This window comes from Podarcis bocagei (genome assembly GCF_964188305.1).
Source record: "Podarcis bocagei genome assembly, chromosome: 2".
NCBI classification, from domain to species: Eukaryota; Metazoa; Chordata; class Lepidosauria; order Squamata; family Lacertidae; genus Podarcis; species Podarcis bocagei.
This window is the reverse complement of record NC_138126.1, coordinates 16,968,262-16,978,232: the sequence shown is the minus strand read 5'-3', so window position 1 is coordinate 16,978,232 and position 9,971 is coordinate 16,968,262. Positions and strand designations below refer to the sequence as shown.

The following is a 9,971-nucleotide window of genomic DNA, read 5'->3' as shown; positions in this document are numbered from 1 at the left end:
TGCAGGGGGTTGGACTAGATGACCCCTGGGTCCCTTCCTATGAATCTGTCATTTGGTTGCACACACACCATACATTTAATAATAAATAATAATAATAAATTCTATTTATACCCCACCCTCCCCAGCCAAGACCGGCCTCAGAGTGGCTAACACCCGATATAAAAACAATTTGATTGAAATACAACTTTAAAACATTAAAATACAGCCTCATTTCAATGGAAACTCAAAAACTTTTTTGGGGATGAAAATGTCAAGTCTCTAAAGCAACCTCTTTAGCCGTCAAGGAGAACCTTGGTAACTAGCTTGTTAGGTGTGTTGACCTCGCAGAGCTACAACTCCCAGCCCCCTCAAACTGCAGTTCCCAGGGTTCTTCATGACTGTTGAAAGAGGTATGCATGTGGAGAGTGGAGCCAAATCCATGGCATCGGCAATGGCTTATAAAACCCTAAACAAATTAGGACGAGGAGAATCTGTATGGTGTGTCTACTGCATGTCACTCGCTGCCTCTCACTCTTGACCCACCTCTCAGGGTTGTTGTGAGGATAAAAACGGGGAGAACCCAGTATGCCACCCTGAGGATATACAGTGCTACCTCAGGTTACATACACTTCAGGTTACAGACTCCGCTAACCCAGAAATAGTGCTTCAGGTTCAGAACTCTGCTTCAGGATGAGAACAGAAATCGTGCTCCGGTGGCGCGGCGGCAGCAGCAGGAGGCCCCATTAGCTAAAGTGGTGCTTCAGGTTAAGAACAGTTTCGGGTTAAGAACGGACCTCTGGAACGAATTAAGTACTTAACCTGAGGTACCACTGTAAATGGAATAATATCTGAAGGGCTGTCCGTCTCTGAAATTAGAACTGAAACCTACCTCATTCTTCCACAGGTTTCTCACAGGAATCTTGATTGACCGCTGTGAGAACAGGATGCTGAACGGATCCATTGGCCTAATCCGGCAGTCTCATTTTATGTTCCTATGCTGATATAAAATGAACACAAATCCTAATCCCACTAACCTGGGAGTAGATCCCATTGAATTCATAGAATCATAGAATCATAGAATAGAATCATAGAATCATAGAGTTGGAAGAGACCACAAGGGCCATCGAGTCCAACCCCCTGCCAAGCAGGAAACACCATCAGAGCACTCCTGACATATGGTTGTCAAGCCTCTGTTTAAAGACCTCCAAAGAAGGAGACTCCACCACACTCCTTGGCAGCAAATTCCACTGTCGAACAGCTCTTACTGTCAGGAAGTTCTTCCTAATGTTTAGGTGGAATCTTCTTTCTTGTAGTTTGGATCCATTGCTCCGTGTCCGCTTCTCTGGAGCAGCAGAAAACAACCTTTCTCCCTCCTCTATATGACATCCTTTTATATATTTGAACATGGCTATGATATCACCCCTTAATCTTCTCTTCTCCAGGCTAAACATGCCCAGCTCCCTTAGCCGTTCCTCATAAGGCATCGTTTCTAGGCCTTTGACCATTTTGGTTGCCCTCCTCTGGACTCGTTCCAGTTTGTCAGTGTCCTCCTTGAACTGTGGTGCCCAGAACTGGACACAGTACTCCAAGTGAGGTCTGACCAGAGCAGAATACAGTGGCACTATTACTTCCCTTGATCTAGATGCTATACTCCTATTGATGCAGCCCAGAATTGCATTGGCTTTTTTAGCTGCCGCGTCACACTGTTGGCTCATGTCAAGTTTGTGGTCAACCAAGACTCCTAGATCCTTTTCACATGTACTGCTCTCAAGCCAGGTGTCACCCATCTTGTATTTGTGCCTCTCATTTTTTTTTATTTTTTTTTTGCAGTAGGCTTGATTGCAGTGTTAGACATCAACCAACAATCTGCAAACACTGTTGTTCACTATGTACCCAGATGAAGATTTGGTTTGATTTATTTCAGTTGAACCCCAAAGCGGCTTACAAACAATAAATAACAACCACATGATAAAACATAATAGACCGTCACCAACACAACATAATCATGTAAAATTGCAACTGAAATTGAATTGAAATACTTTATTGTCACTTGTACAACTTGTATACAGTCAGATTACATGAGCACCCCCCACTCAGCTCTCTTAGTCTTAATTCCTCTGTTTACTGACGCACACCCACCAAACCCAAAAGTCATTTGCCCTGTTATGATCTTCTCATTCAGCAGCCTAACAGCCCACGGATAGAAGCTGTTCTTTACCCTGTTGGTGCGACTAATCATGCTTCTATATCATGGGGAGGCAAACTAAGGCCTGGGGGCTGGATCCGCCCCAATCGCCTTCTACATCTGGCCCGCGGATGGTCCGGGAATCAGCGTGTTTTTACATGAGTAGAATGTGTCCTTTTATTTAAAATGCATCTCTGGGTTATTTGTGGGGCCTGCCTGGTGTTTTTACATGAGTAGAATGTGTGCTTTTATTTAAAATGCATCTCTGGGTTATTTGTGGGGCAGAAGAATTCGTCCATTATTTTTCTTCAAAATATAGTCCGGCTCCCCACAATAAGTTTGCTGACCCCTGTTCTATATCTTCTGCCCCACAAGGGCAGGAGGTCAAGAAAGTGCCAGCCAGGGTATGAATCATCCCTGAGAATTTTCCTCACTCTCCTGAGGCCCTCAATGTCATCCAGCAGATTCACGGGACAGCCCATAATATCCTGTGCTGTATTCGCCACCCTCTGTAGGCACTTCCTATCAGTTGATGTCAAACCAGTGTACCACACTGAATAATGAACAAATCATCAGTTGCACCCGTTGCAATCTGCATAACACCACAAACAAAGCAGCAATTGAAAAATAAGCCAAAGATCGCAATTACAGCAAAGTCGTATGATTGACAACTCAGTACGGCGTTCATAATTGCCAAAACAATGCTAACAACATTAACAGAATAGCCACTGGAAAACCACACGCAAGCTAAGCACTGTCAAGCATTGCACAGTAGCATTTGGGTTGGCCTAATAAGCTAATGGCCTCAGTGTGGGTTTCTGCAATCCCTTGCTGTTGATTCTGTTTTATTGCCTCTTGTGGCAGCGAGTTCCACAGATCCACCATGCGCTGCATGAAGAAGTCCTTCCTTTTCCTCTGCCTTGAATCGTCTTACAACATTCAGCTTCGCCCAATGTCGGTAGTGGGAGAGACTCTTAATCTCATGGCCAGCGTGGGTTCAAGCCCCACGTTGGGTGGGTAGGAAGGTAAAATAAAATCCCTGCATTGCAGAGGGTTGGACTAGATGACCCTTGGGAATCCCTCGCCTAATATGATGAAGGCGCTAGGACGACGGCAGCCCCGACGTGCTGCTTAGCATCCCCTTCAACCAGTGCAGCATCTTAATGTCGTGATTTCCCCCTCTGCATCCCTTTCATAACTCCATTTTTATAAATCATTTGTCCATCCATAGTTCAAATTTTTACTACAAGTTTTCTGTCAATGCTACCAATGTATGCCACTCTTTACGATAGCTTTTCAACTAAATGATAAACTTTCCCCATTCTTTATTAAAGAGGTCCTCTTCCTGGTTTCTAATTCTGCCTGTAAGCTTTGCCATCTGGACGTCGTTCATCCGTTTTGTCTGCCCCTCTTCTTTGGTGGGAGTTGTAGACCCTTAGGATCATCTAGCCCAACCCCCTGCAAAACACAGTCAGTGGCAGCCAAAGCAGCCTGGCTCCATCAGTGCCGGATTTCTGTATAAGTTAAGCAAAATCCCTTATTTTGGCTGCTGATCCCTTATTTTCAAATCTGTAATGGAGTGGTGAGAGGCAGGGGGTTCATCTGCGCGCCATCGCCCCCTCCCTCCCTCTTTGTCTGGGCTGAGCCGAGCGAAGTCGCTGCCCCTTTAAGGGGTTCCCTCCCCCTCCCCTTTCACTCTCCCCGCGCCCGTGACGTCAGTGCGGGGCCGGCTCTCCTGCTGCTGCTGCTGCTACGGCGCGAGGCCATGGAGGCTGCGGGAGCGGGACCCGCGCAGGTTGGGGACGCGGATGGCGGGGCGGGAGGCGGGGGGGCGGGTGGGGTTCTTTGCAAAAATATTTATTTCTAAATATCAGGAGAGCGGGAAGGTTTTCCGATTGCCACCGGCCTCCCATCACTCGTGGCCTCCTTTTTTTTTTTTTTTTGCTCCCCATTGCAAACTGGGAGGGGCTTCCTTCACATTCGGAAATGCAAAAAAGCAAAATGTTGCATTGATCCGGAGCGCGGCGTGGCGGGCGCGGGGCGTCGTTCCCCTCCCGATCCGATCCCGGGAGGAGTGGTCGTGATTTGCAATGGGGAGGTGGGGGCGATCGCGCTAGTTCGGAGCAGCCGCCGTCTCTCTCTTTCAAGGAAGAAGGGAAAGGGTGAGGAAGGATTATTTCGGGGCGGGGGAGAGGAGAGTAGGGATCCGTCGCGTCGGGGGGCGGGGGCGGGAAGGACGGGCTTTCGTCCTTCTTTGACTTCTGAGCCATCCCTTCTCGGCATATGCTCCCTTATTTCCTTCCCGTCTGACCTATGCCCGCATTTGCAACCTGCCCCACGTTGCAACTCGTGGCTTTCAAACAGATCCCAACTATCCTCCCCCAAACGCCCCCCTCTCCTCCAACCCTCTCTAGAAGAGTTTGGATAGATTCAATCCTCTTTTTGTTGGGGACTTAATTTCGCAGAGAGATCCTATTTCATGAGAAAGTGAGGGAACCTCCAGACTGGACATTTTCTTCCCAGTATATAGCAACAGTAACATCCAGTGTGGATTTGCGCTGCACTGTCCACACAGATGGTTTTATTTAATCAGTCGCTCTGCAATGCTTCCCTTATATCATTGTTGCCACCTGGAAGGGCTCTCTGTGAACTTTACTGCTACCAAAATGAGGACAAAAGCAAAACAACCCCGAAACATTTGCGGAATGCAAAGTTACAGGACTTCAGCAGGAAGCTATGGGACATGCACAGATGGGAAAATAAACTCTCTGCCCTGAAACTTTTGCAGCCACAAACAGTATTGAAAGTGAGATCACATATAACCATCATGAGCACAGATAATCGTACATAATCTGAGAATGGAAGAAATTTAATGATTATTTAGCTAAATTTGTTAAGCTAAAATAACTGGAAATAGCGTCCAGATACTTAATGGGCTTAGGATTGTATTTATGTTAACTGATAAAATAATATGTTTAATACAAGAAGGAGAAGATTTAAAGATGTTAATGTTTAATTTAAAGGGTATTAAAATTGGGATTTGGAAAACCGTTATAAGGATATGCAATGAAATTCAACTAAGGGGAAACGAGGAAGTCGTTTTACAAAGTAACTAACTGTTATTTTCAATAGTTATGATTTATGTTTGTTATGTTTTGTTTGTTTTATGTTTTTGTTTGTCATTGATATTGTAAAAACTAATATTTTTTTGCAAAAAAAAAATAGATAATCATACATAATCTGGAGGGACCCTTGTTTAAAACAATCAAACACACGTTCTTATCGTGATATCATGGGCTGTCCCCTGAGCCCGCTAGATGACATCGCAAGGGATCGATGCCTTAGGAGAGCGAGAAAAATTCTCAGGGACGAATCATACCCCGGCCAGCACCTCTTTAATCTTCTACTCTCGGGCAGGAGATATAGAAGTATAATCAGTCGTACCAACAGGCTAAAAAACAGTTTCTATCCGTTGGCTGTTAGGCTGCTGAACGGAAAATAATATAGTGCAACTGACCTTCGGGGTTGGTGTGTTGTGCGACAAGCACATGGGATCGAGTGTTTGTGTGTGGAGGAGGGAGGCTCAGTTAATTTCATCATGTTTATTATAATATCCATCATGCTTTAACAGTCAAATCCCTTTTCCCAGAGAACTCTGGGATTTGTAGCTCTCTGAGGAGAATAAGGGCCTCTTAACAACCCTCAGCGCTCTTAATAAACTACAGTTCTCGGGGTTACTAATAAAATGGAATTCAGTCTGAGTTTTTAATCTCTGCTTTCGCCCCCTCCTCCCAGGCGGTGACAGGTGCGGCGTCGCTGGTGGAAGTGAGACCGGACGAAATAGGTAGGTTTTTGTGCCTGCCTGCCTTGGGGGGGGGGGTGCGTTCCTGGTTTTCTTCTTAACAGCCCACCCACATTTGAAGCCTGCTGGCCCCAGAGCCCTCCTAGAGCATGGGACATAGGAAGCTACTGTGTATGATCCATGTAGCTCTGTATTTTCTATACGCTGACTGGCAGCTGCTCAAGGTAGGGGTCTTTTCCCCAGGAGCTGAAATACAGAGCCAGGATCCTTGTGTTCATTTACAAAGCTATGAACTGCTCCAGGGTACCCTGGGGACCACCTGATCCCAGCTGGATCGCCGAGATCATATTCAGGAGCAGCGTCGGCCTTCCCTCGAGTTTGCGAGGCTCACTGGACATTAACGCGACGGTTAGCGTCGTCAGCCTGGTCTGGTGGAATCCAGCAGTCTCCTATTTTAACCTTTATCCATTTGCTGAAAAAATTTCTACGCTGCCAGCTTCTGTAGACAACTAGGAGAGCAGCATTCTGGAACAGTCAGCTGAAGATCTGTGGTTTTAAATTTCCACGCGGTTTTGTTGTGCCTGTAATGGTTGTCAGCCGCTCTGATACATTTTAGTGAAATGCGGTGGACAAGTACAGTGGTACCTCGGGTTAGAGACGCGGGTGGCGCTGTGGGTTAAACCACAGAGCCTAGGACTTGCTGATCCGAAGGTCGGCAGTTTGAATCCCTGCAATGGGGTGAGCTCCCGTTGCTCGGTCCCTGCTCCTGCCAACCTAGCAGTTTGAAAGCACGCCAGTGCAAGTAGATAAATAGGTACCGCTCTGGCGGGAAGGTAAACGAAGTTTCCGTGCACTGCTCTGGTTCGCCAGAAGCGGCTTAGTCATGCTGGCCACATGACCCGGAAGCTGTACGCCGGCTCCCTTGGCCAATAAAACGAGATGAGCGCCGCAACCCCAGAGTCGGTCACGACTGGACCTAATGGTCATGGGTCCCTTTACCTTTTACCTCGGGTTAAGTACTTAATTCGTTACGGTGGTCCGTTTTTAACCTGAAACTGTTCTTAACCTGAAGCACCACTTTAGCTAGTGGGGCCGGAGCACGATTTCTGTTCTCATCCTGAAGCAAAGTTCTGAACCTGAGGTACTATTTCTGGGTTAGCGGAGTCTAAAGTTTCTATAACCTGAAGCGTATGTAACCCGAGGTACCACTGTATTTTTTAGGGATAGATAAATATCATGATCTGCATGCAGTGTGGCTGCTCCACCACTGAGCTATGGTGGTAGGGCATTGGAATAATGCATGGAGCTGTCTTATACCTAGTACTGTCTGCATGTAGTATTGTCTGCACTGGCAGGCAGCAGCTCTCTGAATGCGAGGCAGTTTCTCTGCTGCTCAGCTAAGCGCCTGTGTGTGTGTGTGTGTCTCCTGCTCCAGGCGTGGTGTCGTCCAGAGATGGCCCCGATCCCTCTTCGGGGTCCTTGTCTCCTCGGAAACCCAAAAGTAGCTTGGGGGGAGCGGGAGATAACCCGCTGGGCTCCAACAGGAATGGTGAAGAGGGAACACGAGCGCAGATGACCGGGAGCAGTAAGGAAAAGGGCAGGATGTCGCCTGAATCGGGGGGTTTCTCTGCTGGCCCAAACACCAGCCCTAGTCCAGGGAATAAAGGCCTGCCAGGTGAGGTGGAAGGAAGCAGGGAGCTGGGGTGTGTGGCAGCAGGACCAGGTTTAAACTGCTGGTTTTGACCCATAAAGCTTTTTGCATGGCTCAGGACCTCAGAACCCCCAAGAGCTGCCATTATTATTATTATTAATATTATTATTACTGTTTATTACTTGTACCTCACCCATCTGAGTGGGTTGCCCCAGGTACTCTGTTTTAACTATTTTTAAAAAACAAAATTTAAAATTAGCTTTTCAAATTCTTTTAAACAGCCACCAGAACATTCATCTCTGTTGACTTCACACCCACCGTTCCATGTTTTTCATTTCCTCCCTTAAAATGCTTCTATGTTGCTTCTATTTTACCCATATATATGTTAATTATAAATTATTAAATCTACCACTTCTCATCTGCTGCTGTATTTCACACCCTGCGTACGTTTTAACATGTTCTACAAAATATTTCCGTTCTTCGGGAACTTTTCTTCATTCTGTTCTTTGAATTCTTGCAGTCTAGCCATCTCAGCATATTCCATCACCTTCATAAGCTGCTTTTCTTTCGTTGGGACCCTGTTTGGACTGTGTGTTTGTGCTTTTGTCTTGTGTTATTGTCTTGCAAGCCACCCTGAGACCTTGCAGGGTATATAAATCTGATAGATAAATAAATAAAACCGAGCAAAACGGTTAAAGGCCGCTCGCTACTCTTCCTCCGTTTCAGGACACGCCGCCAAGACCTTCCCATCGTCGCCTAGCAAAGCAGGTGGGACTAGCCGGGCAAAGATGTCCCTCACCGGAACCAGCAAGTCCCCAACGTCTATCCAAAGTTTGGCCATGCGCCTGCTGAGTATGCCTGGGTCGCGACTTCCTGGGGATGCAGGGACTCCCGCAGCAGAAGCCATGGCCCCAGCCCCAGCCCCGACACCGGCCCCTGCTCAGCCTCCAGCCCCTACCGTGGAAGAGGCCAAGCCAAAGGTTCACCGGGCCCGGAAAACCATGCCCAAACCCAACAGTGGACAGGTAGGGACCACCGCTACCTTCTTGCTTTGTTGTTATTGTTTAGTCGTGTCCGACTCTTCATGACCCCCTGGACCAGAGCATGCCAGGCACTCCTGTCTTCCATTGCCTCCCGCAGTTTGGTCAAACTCATGTTCGTAGCTTCGAAAACACCGTCCAGCCACCTCGTCCTCTGTCGTCCCCTTCTCCTTGTGCCCTCCATCTTTCCCAACATCAGGGTCTTTTCCAGGGAGTCTTCTCTTCTCATGAGGTGGCCAAAGTATTGGAGCCTCAGCTTCAGGATCTGTCCTTCCAGTGAGCACTCAGGGCTGATTTCCTTCAGAATGGAGAGGTTTGATCTTCTTGCAGTCCATGGGACTCTCAAGAGTCTCCTCCAGCACCATAATTCAAAAGCATCAATTCTTCGGCGATCAGCCTTCTTTATGGTCCAGCTCTCACTTCCATACGTCACTACTGGGAAAACCGTAGCTTTAACTATACGGACCTTTGATGGCAAGGTCTCTGCTTTTTACCAGACAAAAACCTCAATGTATACCCAAGCGTTTGGCCCTTAACCCGATGAGTGTTCGAGATATTTGTCACCTCTTTCTTGCTCATCTGTTTAGCAAGATGGGTTTAGATCTCCCCATTTACGTGTATTGGAGTTTTTTAGGATTATGGTTTTTTCTGGTTTTTCTACAGTGGTATCTTGGGTTCCAAGGGATACGGGTGGCGCTGTGGGTTAAACCACAGAGCCTAGGACTTGCCGATCAGAAGGTTGGTGGTTCAAATCCCCGTGATGGGGTGAGCTCCCGTTGCTCGGTCCCTGCTCCTACCAACCTAGCAGTTCAAAAGCACGCCAAAGTGCAAGTAAATAAATAGGTACTGCTCTGACGGGAAGGTAAACGGTGTTTCCGTGCGCTGCTCTGGTTTGCCAGACGTGGCTTAGTCATGCTGGCCACATGACCCAGAAGCTGTATGCCGGCTCCCTCAGCCAGTAAAGCTAGACTGGACCTAATGGGCAGGGGTCCCTTTACCTTACCTCAGGTTACAGACGCTTCAGGTTACAGAGTCTGCTAACCCAGAAATAGTACCTGGGGTTAAGAACTTTGCTTCAGGATGAGAACAGAAATCGTGCTCCAGCAGCGCGGCGGCAGCAGGAGGCCCCATTAGCTAAAGTGGTGCTTCAGGTTAAGAACAGTTTCGAACGAATTAAGTACTTAACCCGAGGTACCACTGTACTTGGTTTTAATGTTGGTTTCGCCAACATGGTGAAAAAAGTGTCTAATACGTTTGATTAATAATAAAGAGCAATACAAGTAAAATATAATACAGCTGGCAGTGTGTTGTGTA

At 47.2% G+C, this 9,971-nt stretch overlaps 1 protein-coding gene across 4 annotated transcripts in view; it reads left to right on the top strand.

The window, feature by feature from the left end:
- The first annotated feature begins 3,871 nt into the window (after positions 1 to 3,871).
- Positions 3,872 to 9,971, top strand: part of EHMT2 (euchromatic histone lysine methyltransferase 2) — a 40,507-nt gene continuing 34,407 nt past the window's right edge. For 2 of the 4 annotated variants that reach the window (XM_081181769.1, XM_081181768.1), the window contains exons 1-4: positions 3,872 to 3,959; positions 5,960 to 6,008; positions 7,402 to 7,641; positions 8,344 to 8,642. In XM_081181769.1, the coding sequence (XP_081037895.1) occupies positions 3,930 to 3,959; positions 5,960 to 6,008; positions 7,402 to 7,641; positions 8,344 to 8,642 (618 nt within the window). In that variant the 5' untranslated portion in view covers positions 3,872 to 3,929. Of the gene's footprint in view, positions 3,960 to 4,218; positions 4,327 to 5,959; positions 6,009 to 7,401; positions 7,642 to 8,343; positions 8,643 to 9,971 lie in introns of those variants that run through there. The other 2 variants (XM_081181770.1, XM_081181771.1) reach the window with 2 other exon arrangements.